The sequence below is a fragment of the Antennarius striatus genome, chromosome 9, assembly GCF_040054535.1.
Source record: "Antennarius striatus isolate MH-2024 chromosome 9, ASM4005453v1, whole genome shotgun sequence".
In the NCBI taxonomy this organism is placed as follows: Eukaryota; Metazoa; Chordata; class Actinopteri; order Lophiiformes; family Antennariidae; genus Antennarius; species Antennarius striatus.
This window is the reverse complement of record NC_090784.1, coordinates 22,377,501-22,398,098: the sequence shown is the minus strand read 5'-3', so window position 1 is coordinate 22,398,098 and position 20,598 is coordinate 22,377,501. Positions and strand designations below refer to the sequence as shown.

Genomic DNA, 20,598 nt, shown 5'->3' with positions numbered 1-20,598 from the left:
AAAAATATTTCTGATATGAGTGTTTTCTGGCTGATTTTCCACTAAAACATCGGAGCCATTCTTTTAGGATTTGGATAAAGGAAACCTGATGACCTTTATTTCTGTATTTCTCCTCCCTCTTGAGATTACAACTTTTTTTTTAACCATAATTCAGGTTCAGAATAAAAAAGGTTCCTGTATTTAAAGTTTTGTTTGTTTGTTTTTTAGATATATTATTTTTTAATGGTTGTTTCTTGTTTGTGCCGAATCCTCTTCTATTGTTTTTTTGTGTGTGTGTTTAATATTCATGGTTTAAATGGTGTGTGTGGGGTTTTTTTTGTGTCTCCAGAATTTTAAAAAAACAAATATTTAGACTTGAACTGTTCTCCATCAGGACGCTGTTGGATCCTTTCTGGGAAGGAATTCAACACAATGATCCCGCATAGAAAAAGCTGATTGTTCCTCTTGGGATGCTCCCGGCGTTCCTTGAAGGCCTCAGGAATCTGAAATTAAAATTTAACAACAACAAAAAATTGAAACATATCCGACAACATCTTTGAATCTCCCTGCATTAAAATGGAAACTCAGAATCTCTCGAAACTTTTATCAAACTGATTCCCGCCAAATGTTACGTCACCGGATCTTCCGGGCCTTTTTTTTTTTTTTTTTTTCCTTAATTTTATCCCAGGAGGGGAATTCTGCAGTGTGATGTGGAATCATCCACTAGAGCCTCCTGGGACTGCAGCTAATTTTTAAAAAAAAATAAACCACAGCGTGAGGAAGAGCCAGCGATTCATCAGCCGCCATTCTTGTAGCAATTATGACTTTTATTTTGACATCTGGAGAAAGTCTTTAAAGTGCATTTGATGTGGTGGAGAGCCGGCAAACAGCCTAATGAAGACGGGCTTTTTAAAACTCTTATGTTCCTGCCAGTCTCCTCCGAGCAATCACCCGCAGTAACGCTTCCGAGTTTGTTTGTTTTTTTTGCACAAATCCGGAGCTAAAACCAAGCTGATAGACTTCTATTTCGAGATTTTATTTTTTTTGTCATTATTGATTTAAAAACTCGATAAAAATGTAATATTTCACAAAGCAATCATTCCCCAAATATTCCCGGCTTGATCAACAAGCGGCGATGTGTGAAAGTATTAGCCATCTGCGCGGGAAAACCTTTTCCAAGGCCGAGGCAAACATGGTTGATCCTTGAGGAAACAGTGGTAATGAAGGGGGGGGGTGGCTTTAATACCTTCACCTCCCCGTGTCAGATAACAGCCCCTTCCTACACGAACCTTTTTAACCTCATGAACAAGTTGTCGCACCTCCTGATCTCCCGCCTCCAGAGAGCGTCTATTTTACCCGTCTGAACACACACACCGTCACACTCTGCTTCTTTTATTCATGGAAAAAAAAAAAAGAAAATTTAAAAAAAGAGAATTTTTTTTAAAAACAGATAAAAATGAAAAAAGACAAAAAAATTTGAAAAAAAGAAAAAAATTAAAAAATAGAAAAATAAAATAATAAAAGAGTAGAACATGAATTAAACGCCAGCCGATGCAGGTTGGCACACATCGCAGGGTGTGTGAACAGGTGAGAGTAATTTCCTAAACATGCCGACACCTGGCCTCATCCGGGGGGGGGGGTTCACAGCAGGGTCAGGACACCTGTGCCGCTTCATGTCTTAATGTTTCGCCGTCACAGGTGTTCACACCTCACGTTTATTTATGTCAGGTTTCACAGGTGTTTGCAGACACAGGTACAGTCTTTTTTGAGAGGGGGGGGAGGGGAGGCACGCCAGAAGGTGGGTTTTTGCACAGTGAGCTGTTGCACAACCTTATTAACAACCAATGATTTTGTAAGATATTTACAGTTATTACAAATGCGTCCCATTCCGCTCCGGCTCAAGTTAATGCCAAGAAATCTGTGGTACAATACAAACAGTTTAATTGTGTAATTAACAATCAATACCCACTTCTAGTTAGAACATTTCTGCAGAAAGGAACTGAGAAACACTTATAAAACAGTCAGTCGTAACAAAATAACTGGTGTTCTCCTCGAAATTAAAAAAACAACCAAAAAAACAAAACACTTTTATACAGAATATTTATACAGGAATAGCTTTTTGAATTGGATTCGTTAACCAAAGGAAGACACATCGCAGACATCGATTTTTCACACAGATTGCATATGTTTTTCTTTCTAAGGTGTTCTATAGGTTAGTTATTTTACCTAAGCTTATTTGCATGATAGTAAAAATTGCATACAACATTAATCGTGAAGCTTGTAGCATGAGTTGGTTTGACGTACAGCACTTTTTTTTTTTTAATATAGGCAACCTTTAAAGCACATTTCTCCATTTAAAACGTTTAAGACACTTTTTGTTTTTACTGCCCATTGAAATCACATTTATAAATAGAAAAAAAAAATTGGTGGAATTAAAATTAAAAAAAAAAAAGCTCTGTGCAATGTAAATTTAAAAAAAAAAAAAAGTAAATACATCAGAAACACTGCAATGGACTGCAAATAAATAATGTCGGACAACATAAAACATGGCAGGGGGGGTTCACATTTCTAACCGTGTGGCGATTCAGAAAGTTACAGTGACAAAGGTTTTGCAAAATAATCTAACATCGGCAGTGCCGTATAGTACAAGGCATTTGTTGGCATAGATTCTTTAAGACTGTTTTTTTTTTTTTACAGTTACAATATAATGTCTATATATATATATTTATATTTCCTCCCTAACAAATAATATGTAAAGACTAAGCTCTTCACTGAGATTCACCTGGGCTGGGTGCTCGTGTTCCAGAGTTTGAGAGTGATCCGTAGTCACATGATGCGCTTTTTAAAGAAAGAAGAACTAATCCGCCGGCGGGCTCCAGACGCGATACCTCATAATTAAGGCCTTGTCAAACCGCTTGGTCCTTGATTTGATTTGATTTTTATTTATTTTTTTCATAAAAATCCAGTTAAACATCACTACATAAACACCTACCAAAGTCCTAGCAAACTCCTAGGGGAAAGGGGGCAGGGGAATGGGGGGCAGGGGAATGGGGGCAGGGGAAGGGACTTTTTTTCTTTTTTAAATATAATCAGTAGCTCAAAAAAGATAAAGTAAGTCAGTGTAAAACAACAGACATAGAGTGCATTCAGCAAAATATCCACGGCAACATACTTAGAATAATTTTTTTTTGTGCAGATTATTTAACGACGCGTCAGTCTTTACAGTGAATACAAGTTTTACAAAATCCAAAAAGTAGTCATTGAGTCTCAAATTGCTCTCCAGTGTGTGTGTGTGTGTGCGTGTGTGTGTGTTTGTGTGTGTGTGTGCGAACGCCTCGCCCATCAGTCTGCAACGCGTACGTAGAAACAAGCCCCGCCCCCCCGTCGTCGTCGTCCTGGCGCTGCTCCGCTTCTTTTCTTGATTCGTGTGGTTCAGCGAGTCCCAGAACGTCGACGCGTCTATCAGTCTGCCTGTGGGCGAATGGAGGTCACTATGCGTCCCATAGGGTGGGTGGGGGGCGGGGGGTGAAGGTAGGGTGTGGGGGAGGGAGGTCCTACACTTTAGCCTCGTGTTCCGACTCGGGCGGGGCCTCGGCCCCCCGGCTCAGCTGCTCCTCGATCTTGATGGAGAAGATGGTGCTGTTGGTCTGCGTGCTCTCGTCCAGCTCCTTCAGCAGCTCCGCCCCCTCCCTGAAGTCCGACAGCTCCTCCTCGTAGGCGGAGCCACTGCTGCTGCTGCTGCTGCTGGTGTTGTTGGCCGTCGTCGCCGTGCCGTTGTTGTTGTTGTTGTTGTTGTTGGGCTCCTTCAGCGCCTTGGCGGGGTGGGTGACGTAGAAGCGCTGGTTCTGGAAGAACTTGATGATGGTGAGTTTGGGCAGGTCCAGCTGGGCCGACAGCGTGTGGATGGCCTCCTCGTCCGGGTACAAGCCCACGTCCTGGATGAAGCTCTGCAGGATCCCCAGAGCCTCCAGGGAGATCTTCCCGCCCCCGGCGCGGGACTTGATGCCCCCTCCTCCGCGGACGACCTCGTCCTCCATCTCTGCCGGCGAGGCGGTGGACGGCTGGCGGGGCGGCAACCGCGGCCCGGTGGTCGGCTGATGCTGCTGATGCTGCTGCAAGGGCTGCTGGGACAGATGAGGTTGGGAGGGCTGCTGCAGGGACAGGGGGGGTTGGTGCTGCTGTTGAGATGGGGGCAGCTGAGCCTGGGGTGGGGGGGGGGAGGAAGGAGCAGAGGATGTTATCAGCGAACACTTATCTGCGCCTTAATAAGGCCTTTCATTAAAATCAATTGAGTTGTGAGGAGGAATGGGCCTGCTGGGGGGGGAACAAGCACTGGGTTGAAATAATTTTCCGTGTAATATCCCACTGAATGTAATCAGCTCGGCAGATAGCCGTTTTTTTTCCCCTCCCCTCTATTTTCTTAGTGGTTGGGAGATTGTTTCTCTCTCTCTCCTCCAGTTCGGTCGAGACGGACGAGAGAGAATCGACGGCTGACAGGAAGTCGTCGGTGGAAACAGGAAACAACTTATTCTGATCAAAGACTTTAGTGATGTTTTTGTGATGCTGTGATGTATTTTCATCATCTCACTACTAATGATATAAAGTTTGTTAAAAACTCCAGCTGGGAATAAACTGATCCAATAAACACAAATTAATGTTTTATAACATCCCATAAACATCCAAGTGTTACAATTTGTACTGATAAGTGTTACAATTTTGATACAACTGATTACAATTGATACAATTACAATCTTTGAATAATTGTTTCGTTATTTGCTCGATAAAATGTGGGGGTATTGTGAAAATATTCATCAATAATCAATAAATCACATCTTAAAAATAAATAATCCATAAACTGATTGTTTGGTCTGACCAGCACAAAAAAAACCATCAAAATCATTGATAACTGATTGATAAAAGTTCCCACACATCGTACCACTGGGCCCCCCTCAGCGGGGCCCCTTGTAGCTTAAACATGACATCTTATTATAAGCAACTTTGAGATGGTTTTCCTGTTACGCCGGTGTTGGCTCCGCCCCTACTTCCTGTCTCGCTCCTCTAGGCTGGTTTTCCTTCAGCCCAGGTGCATCATGGTCCTCAGTACGAACCCACACCCCCCTGGCGCCGCCCTCACCTGCAGGTCGGCGGAGATGTGCATCAGGTGCGCCGGGCGCTCGCCGCCGTGGTGCTGCTGTCCGGCGCTGCTCTCCTGCTCGTAGATGGCGTCGCGCTCCACCTGGGACAGGCTCAGGAAGCGGCGGATCATCGACAGGTTCTCCCACAGGGTCCGGTTCTCCGGGGAGGGGTCCTCCTTCCAGCGCAGGAGCTCACAAAGCCAGCCCTGGAGGAAGAGGAGGAGGAGGAAGATTTAGAAACCATTTTCATAATCAAATAGAAACAGATACGAGCGACATGAAACCACGCAGGCCTGGTTTGAAGCATTAAAGCGCCGAGAGAGAGAAAAAGATCCACTTCAATTCTTTTGAAATGAGTCAAGCCCTGAAAAGAGTTTTTGTTTTTAATCAGATAAAATCTAAATAAGAGTAAAAACGGAGCGCTGATTGTTTCCCATTAGCTTCTTTCTGCCACAGCTGGAAATGAAGACGAGAAGCGGGGTCGAGGTCAAGCGGCGCGGCGGGGAGGATCCACTTAAAGAGACAAGGAACACGCATTCAGCGTGTTGTGTGGCACCCTTGGGAGGAGGGGGGGGGGGTGAGACTCTCGTGTTTGAAACGCTCCAGCAGAGGGCCATGAAAGACAGAGCGCAGCTTCAGCCGCCGCCGCCGCTTCAGAACCGCGGCCGCGGCGGCGGCGAGGCCGACCTTGACGGCTGAAAGAATCCAACGAAACGGGAAAGTACGGCACAAAAGACGGCTCCGAACGCATCGTTTCGTGTGTGTGTGTGTGTGTGTGTGTGTGTGCAGAGATGCACGGAATCAAAAGTGTGGTGTAAATAAATCCAGACGTGTTATGAAAAAAACAACAACAAATAAATAACCCAAATTCTAATTAAAAATGATCAAAATGAGCGACGGGTGATTTTATTTTGCTTGTTTGCTGTTTTGTAATAAATATCTGTTAATAAATGCAGGTGATTTCACTTCATTTTAATTATAAACTCCCATATTCAATATTTGTTTATGTTTCTTTTTTTTTTTTTGGTGGATTTGTCACAAAATTCTGCATCAAAACGAGAGAAATTTTATGATGATAAATTTATAATGATATCAGGTTGACGTGAATGAAGCAGGAATGACGAGTCCACTAATAATCGTTCAAATCAGGCAAAAATACGAGCTAATATTTGTCTGATTTTTCTTCCTCTCTTATACATTTTTTTAAAAATTTTTTTGATTGTTGGTTTTTTTGGGGACATTTTAAAGAAAATTATCCATACCATAATTTTCAGACATTTGTTGATTTCCTTAAATAAATGTAATCAAATGATGAACAGAACGACAAATGAGTTGATTATCATCATTTACAGTTTTAAATCAGCTCAGCCACGTTTTTGATTTTACAAAAAAAAATAATTAAATTCAGTCAGAAGGAGAAAAAATATGAAAAAAATAGAAATAAAATAGTAGTTAACGTAATTTAAATGTGTGTTTGTTCAACCGAGAGAAGAAATAATGTGCAGGTGTGTGTGTGTGTGTGTGTGTGTGTGTGTGTGTGTGTGTGTGTGTGTGTGTGTGTGTGTGTGTGTGTGTGTGTGTGTGTGTGTGTGTGACAACTTAACACACTCTAGTTCTCTGGGGATGACTGAAGACGAGCGAGCTTTAGCGAACCAACGAGGAGGAAATGCAGCGTCAAACAGGAGCAGCGAGGTGTGTGTGTGTGTGTGTGTGTGTGTGTGTGTGTTACAGAGGGCTACTCGCTCAGCCGGGTCTGTCCTGGCAGACTGACAGAGTGGCGCTGTAATCTCCGGGCCAGTGTGCGGCAGCACCTTTCATTTCCACAGGATTACACCGCACTGCTGGTCCACACACTCACACACACACACACACACACACACACACACACACACACACACACACACACAGGCCAGAGCCACGCCGCCGCACTGCACGCAAGAGATAACTCAGCAGTTTGGTTGTCCCCCGTTCCAACACCTCCCATAAGCCACATCAAACCCAGGAGGGGTTTGGAAAGAGGGGGAGGACGAGCGAGGGAGACATGGTGGGGGGGGGGGTACAGGGGGCCATGAAGCCGGCGTGCCCACCTTGTTCCTTTGCCACGTTTATTGTTGCGTTTTTAATTTGCATGCAGAGGGATTTGGACGCGGCTCCGGTCGGGCGTCTGTGGCTTCAGCTGATTCGCTAGCGAGGGAGAACACACACACACACACACACACACACACACACACACACACACACACACCCGCCACACACCGACTCGTCAAAGCCAGGGAAAAACGGCACCCCAGCCCAGCGATGGAGTAATCCAACTCAAACACTCCCCAAACCAGCAGGATTAGACCCAAAGTAGCAGAGCCAATCAAACAAAGGCGCGGCGTGAACCCCGCCTCCACGCCAGGAAGTCCATCGGATGGAAGAAAGTCGAGTTTATTAGTTCACAAGTACAAATGTGGGGTTGTCTGCCCCCTTTTTTTCCTTTTTTTCCACCTCTCTTGTTGCGTTTCTACGGTTTCACAGCTGACATTTAACTTTTACGGGACGCTGGCGCTGAACAGGGAAGAAACCCGTTTCGGGGGGGGTGGAATGGAGGTGAAACTGGGGGGAAAGGGTTAATCATCCAGCAGGACTCGGTGTTCCACATCATCATCCCGTCGCAAATCTGTTTTCCCTTTTATTGTTTGATGTAATTTGCGGCGCCTCTCCACCAGCACTAAACGCTCTTGATTGGATCACACAACTTTACTGCCCCCCCCCCTGCTAAAGTGTTCCAACACGGACCAGAAAACAAAAAAAATGTAGGGCCCTTCAGTCGGCCGCGCCGCGTGTGGTGCTGGAGATCATTAAGGGCTCTCCATAAATAAATAGAACAGGTAGTTCAGAGCGCCCCCCCCCCCCGCTCCCCCAGCTGCACAAACGCCAAAGAGGTTCAGTTTCACCTGAGGTGACGCCAAAATACAGCAATCCCTCGCTTATCCGCGCTTCAGCATCCACTGCTTCACTACATCGCTGATTTTTAGTGGGTAGTCATGTGATACCGTAAACGCGCACGCTATTGGTTGACAGCATCTGGAAGCACGCAAGACTCACGGAACGCAGCGCACGTCTTCCGTGTGTTAAAGAAACATTTCACTTTAAAACAAAAGTTCTTTAAAATTTAAATTTAAAAAAAAATGTTTAAATTACCGTAAATAATAAAATAAATAGTTCGGCGCTAAATTGTGGAATTTCGTTTTTGTTTTTTTTTTGCGGGTGGTTCCTGGAACGCATTAACCACGAGTAACGAGGGGTTAACGTATCAAGAATTAATCAATACTTTTTATCCATAATGAAGCTTTTTAAAATGTGCAATTATTTTATTTATTTATTTTTTTAATTTTTAGAAAAAATCATCAATTCAAGCTAAAACAATCAAATTAGATTGACTCCAAAATACATCAACCAATAAATAAATTGATCACAAATACATTTGACATCTGCATGAACAGAATTCATATTAGAAATGTGTTTCAGGGATAAACGCTGCGCTGCTTCCCTCCCGGCGCCGATCACCGTAGAAACCGAACGCGTCCAACGCGTCTTCGGTTTGAACCCACAGATGCTGCGAACGGGTTCGTCGTGGCGGCAAACCGCTGCCGGGATGGGATTATCTCGCCGCGTTTGGCACACACCTGCGGCAATATTGCACGATAATCCATCCGCCTCTGGGTCATCGTTGTTGGGTTATTAATTTGTCTCCGGCGGTTGTCTGACCCCAGTGCCCCCGGGGGTCTTGAGGTGTCAAATTAAACGGGAGGTAATAAAGTCGTCAACGAAGGCTATTGTTGATTCCTGGTTAAAAAAAAAAAAAAAAGCAAACGGTGGCGTTCGGGGGTAAAAATGTGTTGCCCCTGGCGACACAATGGTGGGATTGATGCGTGAGATCGGCCACAGCTGTGTGACGGCCAATCAGAGCACAGGAGCGCTCTGTGGGAGAACAGAACGGCGTTCACCGGCCGGACCGCCACCGCGCACGGCTCCAACATGGAGGAGCACACACATAAATCAACAGCTGGCTGCGCTGCGACAGACAGACAGGCAGACAGACAGGCAGACAGACAGACAGGCAGACAGACAGACAGCTCTGTCACACGGCCCAGCCAACACCTTCCCTCTAATCTCATTTGCTTGTTACCAGCCTGACCTCAGCCGCCGCAAAGAGGAGTCGAATCAGCCAACAGATGTCCATCAGTTCGCCATTTGAGCATCCCCCTCCCCACCCACTTCCCACCCCCCCCCCACCCCTCCTCGGATTACTGCGTGACCAAAAACAAAGCCTGGGTTTTCAAACCCAGAAACAAATCCAGGATATCGAGCATCGCCTCAATAAATAAGATAAATACCAAAAAAAAGACGTTTAAAAAACGATTGTTGCTGCTGCTTCGGTTGGAGCCAGACGAACCCCCCCCATGTCTGAAGGAAGGAGGGGAGTTAAAGTGGGGGGGTGGGGGGAGACAATGCCTTATTGTCTTTGCTCCTCCTTGGACCTGGCACAGGCCCAGCGCTGGCAGACGCCGCGATGCAGATAAATGCAGTCGATAACGTGTTCCTCCGAGCCAAACTGGGGGGGGGGGGGGGGGGCTGAAGGTGCACCTTCGAGGTAACGGGACGAGGTAACGGCGCCGGCCGACACGTTCCCGCCGGTCGCGACAATGAGCGATTATTGAATGCGAGATTCGGAGCCAGGTTGGAGAGAGGAAGAATGAGTCTTTACATGCAAACGGATCGACTCCGACTGACCGTCCAAATAGTCTTTGGCACGCCAAAAGGAGGGGGCGGGGCAACAGAAATGGAGGCAGTGACCTTATCTGAACTGGAGAGGCATTTAGACATCCTAGCATCCCTATTTCACTTCCTTAGCATCTAGTTAGCGTGAGCTAATAACCTCCAGAGGTGGATTTGGTGCAGTTTGTTTCATGGGATTACGGGTCAGGTGACCCAACCGGCTGCAAATAATCTATCTAGTGGTTTAATGGAAGGGCGAGCGTTAATCCACACGCATGTTCTGGTGGTCTCAAAGCAGACTCCAGCCATTGATTGAAATGGCGGTGACGGCGGATGAATAATCGCGGCCATGTGGAGTATTCATCAGGAAGCCGAAGTAATCACGACTCCGAGGGCAAAGACGACATGCTAGTGAGATTTTAACATCGTAATTCCACCAAAAAGGAGGAGATTACCTAACCTGGCATTCGTTATTCGTTTACCCAAAGTAATCGCGTTTGCCTTCTTTCATTCAGCGAAAGCGGGAGGAGCCTACGCCGGGGGAACGGCGGTGCTGGGACAACAAAGCGTTCGTTTATCTAAAGGAGATTACCCAACGTGGTTTCAGAAGCGCTCTGTACCTCAGCGAAGACCGTGTCCAAGCGTCCCAGAGACGTCAACGCAAACATAAATGTAGCTCGATTTAATCCCATCGAATGCGGGAGCGTGTAGCCGCGATCTGGCGGCGGCGAGATTGACACCCTGACCCCTAAACATCCAACTCATGACTGGACCTTAACAGGAAGTGCATTTCTTAAATCTGCTAATTCTGCTCATCGTACAGTAATCCCTCGCTTATTCACGCTTCAAGATGTTCGGCTTCACTATAAACACAGATTTTTAGTAGGTAGTCACTTGATATCGTACGCACACGCTATTGGCTGACACTTTTCTTGAATAGAAACTGTCTATCAGAGTGTGGGAAAAGGTAATATGGATAAAAGGTGGTTAGTAATTAATATCAGTATGAGGAGGGTTCATAAATGTTTAAATTACCCTAAATAATAAAATAGTTTTTTCACTATATCGCAGATTTTTTTTCCCCGCAAAAATTAAATTAAGATTTAATTTCTATAAAATGAAGCGGAGCCTCAGATCGGCCTGATTCGGACCAATGAGGACGCTGCTTCTATCTTAAGGACCGCCTTAAAGAACCAACTCTTCTCCATCACTCCTTTTTCTTTCCGCCATTAAGCGACGATGATGCGACTCTGATGTCTCGTCTGATTGGACGGCTTCCAGATCGGGAGTCAGCGACGGCCCCTTTTTTAGGAGAACGTTTGCCCGTCTGACTCACGCATGCCAGACAATTAACCCTCATCGCAGCCTCGGCCAAACAGTCACTGGCTGTTTTTGTGTTGTTGTTTTTTTTTTTTTTTTTGAAGAAGGGTCACGACCTTTCCAAATACAATAAGAGAGTTGACGACGACGACACAACGTGCATTGTGGAGGCGAAGGCATGACTACGCAGGAAACGTCCCGTCTCTGTGTCAGCACCTCCGAAACAATACCGACCAGTTCTGTGTGGCCGTTTTTTACGTCACGGCACGCTGAGCCAATAAAGCGTGCGAGTGGGGGGGGGGGTTTCGAGCAACCAAACAGAGGCAGATGGAGCATAAAGAATCGCCAAAGGAAAATGACCAGTCCATCTGAAATGGAGCACATTAAACATCTGTGTGGTTACGGCGGGTTTTTTCGCGCTCCAAAACGGCACGTTTTGTTCTTTTTCCAGCAAAGTTCTTCTTCACACACAGCTGCACATAAACATGATCGTATAACGCGACAACCCCCCCACCCTCACCCCTAATCCCGAAAGCTTGCATCGCTTGTCCGGGATGCAACGGCAGTAACGGGACGGAATGGGCAGCAAAGAGGTTTAATAATTCTGGGATCTTTTGTGTCGTAAAAATTAAACATTTGCAAGAAATACTTTTGCTTCATGAGAACATAAAAAATCCCCTTAAATATCCGTCAATATTCCGGTGACGCCGTGTTCTCTTTGTCCGCTAAAGCACTTCAGACGGTTATGAGCTCAAAATGGATGAAATTGGAGTCGGTGATGATGCTCCGGTGCACGTGCCTCTTTTTATCAAATATTAGGATTGTTGAAATTGCACCATAATCTAGTTTAAACTGGTGGTGGGCTGATATTTGGGAAGCGGCGAGGCACACTGAATGTTCAAACACTGTTCTCCCACCACAAATTTACCTCTTGTTTATAATCTTTTCTGTTCAATACCGGCGAGGCAGATGGAGGATGAATGCTCGGAAGAAAAAACGAACACGGCGAAGATGAACTGGAGGTAAACAACAACGGCGGCGAACGCAGACGGGCACCTACGTGGATTCTGATTCCGTCAATTATAAGAGCTTGATTGAGATTTAATTCAAAGCTTGGGTTTAATTGCTAATATCAAAGTATAATTGAGGCGATAAATCATGATTGATCTTATTGAATTAAGGATTGAAATAGCGGAGAGCCTGCAGATTGTCTATGTCAGCGAAATAAGTGTCCTTAATTGGCCAACAAGTTGCTTTGGATACCATTAAAACTGGAATTTTGATCCCTAAAAAAAAGTCTTCTGGAATGGAATTGTGCGTGCAGTCGAAGTCAAAAACTTATCTGTGTGGTAAAAATAGAATTATTTACCCAAAAACGATGACTTATAGGTCGCTCTTTGTGAAGCGGGTTTCAAAACCGGCGCCTGACTTTCGGTGGCGATTAAAATCCGGCCTTTTTTGGCGGCGAGGACAGACAGGAGGAAGCAAATATAGTATTTTCTGCACTATAAGGCACACTGGACCATAAGGTACACTGGACTATAACACGCACCCGATTACAAGGCGCACTGGACTATGAAGCACACCAGATTATAAAACGCACTGGATTACAAAATGCACTGGACTATAAGGCACACTGGACTGTAGGGTACACTGGACTATAAAGTGCACTGGATTATAAAGCGCACTGGATTATAAAATGCACCGGATTACAAGGTGCACTGGACTATAAAGCGCACTGGACTATAAAGCGCACTAAACTATAAGGCACACTGGACTATAAGGTGCACTTGACTATAAGGCACACTGGACTACAAGACGCACTGGATTATAAATTGCACTGGACTATAAGGTACATTGGACTGTAAAGTACAATGGACTACAAGACGCACTGGATTACAAGATTCACTGGACTATAAAGTGCACTGGACTATAAAGCGCACTGGACTATAAGGCGCACTGGATTATAAAGCGCACTGAATTATAAAGTGCCCTGGACTATAAAGCGCACTGGACTATAAGGTGCACTGGACTATAAGGCGCACCTTCAATGAATGGTCCTCTTACTGTAATGCTAGCAAAACCACGAGCACACAAACACCAGTGCTTGAATCGGATCTAATACCTCCTTGTGCAGTGCCCCCCCTACCCACTCCCATTCCCCTGCTCCATGTAGACACACACACTCCTGCACACACACACACACACACACACACACACACTCTCTCCCCCTCAGACTGCATCTGCCGGAGCCAGTGGCTGTAGTTAAATTGAAATATTTCCCGGCGTGTGTCAGAAGCATGCAGAATGATAATTATGACAGATCTGATTAGGGGGGCCGAGTCGGGCGGCTCCGGGCTGCAGGTGCGACCTTGTGCATTCCTGAGTGTGTAAATAAAATTAATTACAAGCGTAGGGGGCGCGCGGCGCGTGACATCAGCGCGCTCGGGGGGGGGGGAGCGGGGGGGACTCCCACGGGGGGCACCCTAATGGAATATTTTCCCCGAGTCTAATAATACAGTTGGTATTGACTTGAGGTAATTAGGGGGATCATTAAAGCGCTTTTCCCGGCGTATTTGCCTGCCTGATCAGATTAGCGGGAATGGGCCTCAGAACAAGCCCTGTGTGGTCTGTCAAGAGCAGCGGAGGCTAAGCTAGCAAGCGTTAGCAGGAAAAGTGGCGACTAACGTTATGCTATTCCAGTAGGCGTTGGCTAACAAGCTAGGGAAGAGTGTGAGGACTAGCGGCAATCCTCAACCGAGAGCTAACACCTGCACCGTGACAGGAAACCGTCCAATCAGAGGCGACGGCGAGGAGGCTGGGAGTCAGTCAGGATGGATTCCAGGGTGGGGGGGCGAGTGGGTTGTGCAATGGGGAGACAGATGGGGTGAGAGGTGGCGTGTGAGGCGTAAGTGAGAGAGATGGCGGCAGAGACACAAAGTGCTCTGGGCATGCTCAGAGAGACCCCCGGGAGTCAGAGGTGGAGGAGGAGGAGAGAAAACAGGCGAGTGGGAATTCCACTGTCCATTAAACAATAAGAGAAAGGCTCATTTCAGAGGGGGGGGGGGGACTTACCATTTGCAAGATAATTCATTCGCTAAATTAATTATTCAGACAGCTGGGTCTTCGGTTCAAGAAATTGTGTCTTTAATAATAGAGAGGATCTGGCCTCGTCTGTTTCCCATGGCAACCTAATAACCAAGCAGGCACGGGAGATAAATAAATAAATCAATTAATAAACAATCACAGGCCTTTGAGACCCCCGGGGGCTGTGATTGGCTCGCTTCGATCTACCTAATTTGAGGAGAGAGAGAGGTGTGAGGAAGGCAAAGCCATGAAGACGTCTGGGTTCCTGCTGCAGGGAGGAGGAAGTGAATGTGGACAGGTATTCCAAAACATCGAGGGGGGGGCGGGTGGCTCTTCATACAGAACGCGACCCCCCCCAAGAGCAGACAGACCTCTCAACACTCACAATCACCTCAAAGGTCAGCCATCTGCCCCTTGTTCAGCAGCCATCAGATGCCCGGCTAACGGATGTGGTGTTTCTGTGTTGTGGGGGGGTGGGGGTGGTATGACGATCGACTCCCCCCCAACTCTCCCCCCTCATCAAATATGTCAGACCTCCACCCAAACAGGAAGTAAACTAAACCTCCCACCCCCTCCTCTCTCCAGAACCCCCCCCCCAGTGCAGACACACACCCCTCCACTCCAGGGACTGCCGTGCCAGGCGGGTACAGAGTGACAGATGGCACACAGCAACCCCCCCTCCACCTCCCCCCTTGCACTCCCCTTTCCCCCCTACTGCACCAGCACCCCCACCCCCCAGTGGCGCAGCGGCGGACCAGATCAGTGCCATTCTGTCTCATTAGAGCCTGGCTAATTAGCGTAGCCTCTTCCAGGGGAGAATGAGCGAGGGAGGGGCGGAAGGAGAAAGAGAAAACCTGGGTGGGGGGGGCAGAGTTGGCGGCGGTGGCCGGGTTCTGCCCCCCCCCCCCCCCCCCCCCGTCGGTCGTCGAGGAGTCGGAGGGCTTTGAGTCCCGCGGCGAGCGAGGCTCCCAGGGTGCTTGTTTCACGACAGCGGGGGCTCTGATCCCACCCCCACCCCCACCCGGCACCATTCCTCTCAGGAAGTGTCGCCGATGTTTTGACATAAAAGTCTTGTCAAAGGACAAGCCCCGCCCGCTTTGCCCCGCCCTCGGCTAACAGGAGTCAGGTCCTGGATCGTGATCAACGAAGCCGGGTTAATAAAATACCGGTTTAAATTAGTCTGGATTGTTGGATTATTCTGTAAAAACCGGTTCTGGACGCGACGGCCAGTGACTGTTAAAAACTGATTGAAATGCAGAATTAAATATGAGAGGGGGGGGGCAGTTAAAGGGTGGCTGAGGCCTGCTGTGGTTACGAGCCCTATGAGAGGACAGGGTGGCTGCGTTCCAAGAACCCCACCCCCACCCCCACCCTGAACACACATACACAAAAGACGCATTTAAATGTGTGGCACATAAACCCGGAGACTCACTCATATTGAGTCCCCCCCCCCCGTCTCAGGCGATACCGATGGATCCAGAAAGCCCGAGAGCTGAACGGGACGGTGCCAGTCCCAGTGATGAGGCCTCTTCCTGCACCCCCTCCCCCACTTCATGATTACTTCCCTGGCCCCCATGTGGGCATCCTGCCAGTCCAGTCCAGCCCATCCTCCCCCCTCACCAGCAGCTCCATCATCAGCACCGCCAGCCGCCTCCTGCAGCCCAGCCTCGCTTCCAAATGACATCAGCGGGCGAGACAAACGACATCCCAGCCTATCAGGTAGCAGGAAGTCACCTGTCAAACCGTTGCTAGCGGTTACTGATCGATACAGTAATCCGTCGCTTGTTCGCGATTCAAGATGAACGGCTTCACTACATCGCGGATTTTTAGTAGTCAGGTGATACCGTAGGCGCATGCTATTGGCTGACAGCATCCGAAACACAAGAGTCCTTTAAACAGTGTGAGAATAGGTAATACAGAGAGAAGGTGGTTTAATATCATTATGGGGTTTATAAACATTTAAATAAAGGTTTAGATTCCCATAAATAATATAAATAGTTTGTCGCGGAATTTTGTTTTTTGTGGGTGGTTCATGGAACGCATCAACCGCGAGTAACAAGGGATTACTGCATACCGAAGTCCACCAAGACTTCATGGACTTGAAGGGACCAATCCGACTTACGACCAATCGACTAATCGATAGATTTTTGCAGCGCCAGTCCCGCCGACGAATCAAAACTTATTACGACACCAAGACGGGAACGTCGCTTTCACTCTTGGACGAAATACGCGAAACTATAATCTGGTCAGGCCGTCGAGAAACGGGACGACAGTAAACGATGACTTCCTGGTTCTACGAACACGTCACTTCCCCTACGGGATTAAAGAGTGTATAGAGATGTTTACCATCCCTTGGGTTTCGTCTCGTACTTTGTGCTGTACTGTCTGATGTACTGTCTGATGTACTGTGTGTGTTGTACTGCCTGTGTTGTACTGCCTGTTGTACTGCCTGTTTACCGTGGGTCAGAGACGACGGTAATTTCATCTGTGCTGCATGTCGTGCATGTATGGTACACTTGACAATAAAGCTGACTTTGACTTGACTTTGACTTAACAGAAAACTGGGGTATCTGTTCCTAGATTCCTGATGGTGGAGGGGGCCTGTCCCGGCCCCTTCCGATCTACCCCTACCTGGCCCGGCCCGTCCCATCCCGGCCCGGTGCTGCCGGTAGCTGCGTCAGTGCCGGCTGGGTAGTAAGCGGGGAGACCAGCTGCCCGGGGAGCGCCCATTACGAGATGGAGCCAGAGATAAGTGCTCTCCCAGGCCCCCTTTCACAGGCATAATTAGCACACTTCTTATCTGCTGCTCAATTCTGATTCACACCCGCCTGCCTTGAATGGAAACGTGAAAGGGGAGGCAGAAAACAGTGGTGGTGGTGGTGGGGGGGCGAGCGAGGTAGAGGGGGCTAAAAAAACCAAAAGACGGGAGGCGAGGTTGGAGGAGGCAGGGCGAGAGCCCGTTTCCCAGGCAAAACCTTCATCTGAGAGGAGCGACGCGAGCTAACGCCGCCAACGCCGCCAACGCCCCCCCCTTTTCTTTTCCTCCATCTTTCCAAGGAGTCTTTGAACTCCTTAACAAAAACAGTGGTTTGTGCATCAAACTGCAATTTGGTAAAACAAAGCTATCTGGGGGTATAATCATCCTAATCAGCAAGAAAAAATAAAGCCTTTGCAGATATTTCTAGATTATTACGCCCTTGGTGATCTATTTCTCCCCCCGTCTTCTTCTTCGTGAAGCACAATTATGAAAATCTTCCCGACTCTGTCTCCGACAGACACGTGAAAACCTCTAATAATCACTCTTCAGCGCTGCTTTTTTTTCCTTAAAATTACTTTTAATAAAGAGCGGTGCCATGTTTCCAACACAGGAGCTTGTGTTGTCTGGACGCCGCGGCCCCATCCTCATCCCGAGCGGAGCTAATATAAACACGTTTGTTTGGTGTTGAAACACCGTTGACAGCTCAACCCCCCCAACCCACAATAAAGTAAAGACATGTCATTGACGCGGCGACGAACCCGGACGGGCTTCGGCGAGACTCTCCCCCCATCCGCTTCCTTATTTGGTTTTACCTGGCTCTTGGAGGCGGCCACCTTGGCGAAGAGCGCCTGGGACACCTTGGCCCTCTTCATCTCCTGCTGGATCTCGTCGTAGATGGTGGAGCTGATGTTGAGGATGGAGTTCTCCGTCTTGCCGTTCCACTCGCAGGGCAGCGGCGACGGCTTCACCTGGAAGGAGAAGGAACCGAGAAGAGACGTGAGACCGGAACCCGTTTGGTCTTGAATATGGTTGTACAGGCAAACCTCGGTTTCCGACCACAATTCGTTCGAATAGCGATTAGTTCGAATTCCAAATACATTTTTCCCATTACAAATAATGTAAATGGTCTTAATCCGTTCCAAGACGCGAGAAAACTACCTTCTTTCAACATAACATGTTATTTCATAATGAGAAAAAAGGCGTTTGCTTCGTGTTCGGCTTCCAAATTTTGTTCGACTTCTATGACAAAAAAAAATTCTGAATTTTTTTGGTAGAATTTCTGATTTTTTTTGTTCGATGTCTAAAGCGTTCCAAAACCAAGGTTTGCTTGTATATTGGGTGGAGTTATTTGCTCACCGGGGAAATGCCCACGGGGATTCTGGGATTCCAGTCCTCTGGCCTCACACTGTTACAGTCTTCTCTTCGGGGCTGCAGTCGGGAACACAAGGACACTTATTCAGTATCACATGAGCAAAAATAAAGGTAATCTGGCTGAAAACACACACACACACAGGAATGTAGATGACACCCACTCAGCGACAACTTGGAGGCGTTGGTAGTAAATGGACTAAATGTTCTTACGTGGAGCTGATTAAAAGAACGAATGTGAGTCGAGCGAAATCAACTCATCTTCTTTCAGCAGCTTGTTGCGTCTTGACAAAAATCCTTTGACGAGGTAACAAGTATCCTAATAAAAGCGTTACCCAAGAACCATTAGCGCTTGAATCGTGGCATCGGAGCCCCTCCTGAAAGGCTGGGGTGGGTGGGTGGGTAGGGGGGAGGGGGTGTTCAAACAAACCATGAAAGCACCGACGGCTAACTCGTGATGTAGCGTGTGATCGGGAAGAATATGTCGTGAAGAGCTGGTCTAGACGTCTAATAAGAGCTCTTTTAAGTGCTAAAAAAAAAACTCATAAAAAGCTCATTTCTGGGTCTTTCATCTGGTTTTTTTTCCCGTCAGCCTGAGTGGTGGGTTGCCATGTCAGGCTAATTGTTAAGGCTAGGACGTGCGCTAACTGGCTCTGTGGGGTGTGTGGGGGGGTTGAGCTGAGCCGTCCTCACACGTGAGAGGAACATACCTCTGCATCTGTTTTTACGAGGCCAATAAAAAGCATCCCCCCCCCCGTCTCGGTGCTGGATTGCGACGCTGATTTATGTGCTCGAATTGCCGCCGCCGCCGCATAGAAGGAGCTGGCAGGTGGCCAGGTGTGCGGGAACGCCAACAAGGTGTGCGCGAGAGAATTACCCCCGCCGTCGGATGGACGTGATGGATGTCAGCGGGTTGACCTGACGCCTCCAACGACTTCAGACGGGCCAGAATTCAGAAGTTCTGCTACTGTTGTCTCCGATTCACCTGAAGTGATGATTGTAAATCTATAAACCCCACGTTTGACGCCCTACACCCCCCCCCCGTACCGGGTCACCCAGAAAGAATCCAGAATGTCCATTATTTCTGTTTTCCTTCTGATCTGGTTCTGATGTTTTCTTTTAAAACGAGTGGATTCTCTCCTCCACATCTGTCTAGGGGTCACTCGACGCTTGTGGAGAGTTTTCATGCTGTTTTGTTTTACTGCCTGTTGTACTGCCTGTTGTACTGCCTGTTGTACTGCCTGTTGTACTGCCTGTTGTACTGCCTGTTGTACTGCCTGTGCTGTTCTGTAAACCTAAAACTGTTCTGACCGAGTCGAGACGACAAGCGGAGCGTGGACTAGACCCCAGTAGTACCTGCACGGGCCGGCTGGGCGGGGTGCTGATGAGCGGCGGCGCCCCCATCGCCGAGGCCGCCGTCAGGCTGCGCTCCCGTTCGTCCTGATAGATGCGATCCCGCTCCGCCTCCGGAAGCTGCAGGAAGTTCTGCATGGCGCGCAGGTTGACCAGCAGCGACTGGGACGCCGTTTTGGGGTCCTCCTCCTTGCGTAGGATCTCAGACAGCAAACCCTGAGGTGGGGGGAAGACGGGGTGGGGCGGGGGGGGATGTGAGGAAGAGGAGACAGGAAGACCGTTTCAGAAACGACTTTGGCGAATGTTTCGGAGCGACCTTTCGCTTCCGTTGCAGATCTTTGCCGTCATTTCTTCTCTTTCTCGTCTGAAACGTGAGCGTCTCGTACGGCAGGCAATCAGCGCGTCCTGTTTACGCCTCAATAGCGCAAAAACCCCGTCATTACCAGACGGCGACGGCTCCATTATCAGAGACGCGTGATTGGGCCTTTTCATCGGCTCCTGGCCACACGCTGAGCCAACCACAGCGCCACGGCTCTCCCCATCAATAGGTGTGATTTGGTAATAAAACAAGGTGATGTGGGGAGGGTGGGGGGGCCGGGGGGGGGGGTGGGCTCAAATGAGTGGAGCTGGAAATATGTGCTGGGTGCCATTAATCTGACTATTAAAATCTATACGAGGAGGTATGTCTGCGGACGAGTCTGAGCAGGACGAGTCTCTCCTCGCCGGCTCTGACTCAGAGCGACATTTTAACGGCGAAGGGGGGAGGGGGGGGACTGGGAATGTCAGGGTGTCTCCTCTATGTTTGTTCCATGTGGGTGTTTTTTTTTTATGTGT

The 20,598-nt window shown here is 47.9% G+C and overlaps 1 protein-coding gene across 6 annotated transcripts in view; it reads right to left on the bottom strand.

The window, feature by feature from the left end:
• Positions 1-1,060: 1,060 nt before the first annotated feature.
• satb1b (SATB homeobox 1b) overlaps positions 1,061-20,598 on the bottom strand; it is a 50,370-nt gene continuing 30,832 nt past the window's right edge. For 4 of the 6 annotated variants that reach the window (XM_068322947.1, XM_068322948.1, XM_068322953.1 and 1 more), the window contains 5 exons: positions 19,768-19,980; positions 18,400-18,471; positions 17,856-18,011; positions 5,114-5,320; positions 1,061-4,181 (listed from right to left, as the gene is read on the bottom strand). In XM_068322947.1, coding sequence (XP_068179048.1) covers positions 3,534-4,181; positions 5,114-5,320; positions 17,856-18,011; positions 18,400-18,471; positions 19,768-19,980 — 1,296 coding nt within the window. In that variant the 3' untranslated portion in view covers positions 1,061-3,533. The remainder of the gene's footprint in view (positions 4,182-5,113; positions 5,321-17,855; positions 18,012-18,399; positions 18,472-19,767; positions 19,981-20,598) is intronic. The other 2 variants (XM_068322952.1, XM_068322954.1) reach the window with 1 other exon arrangement.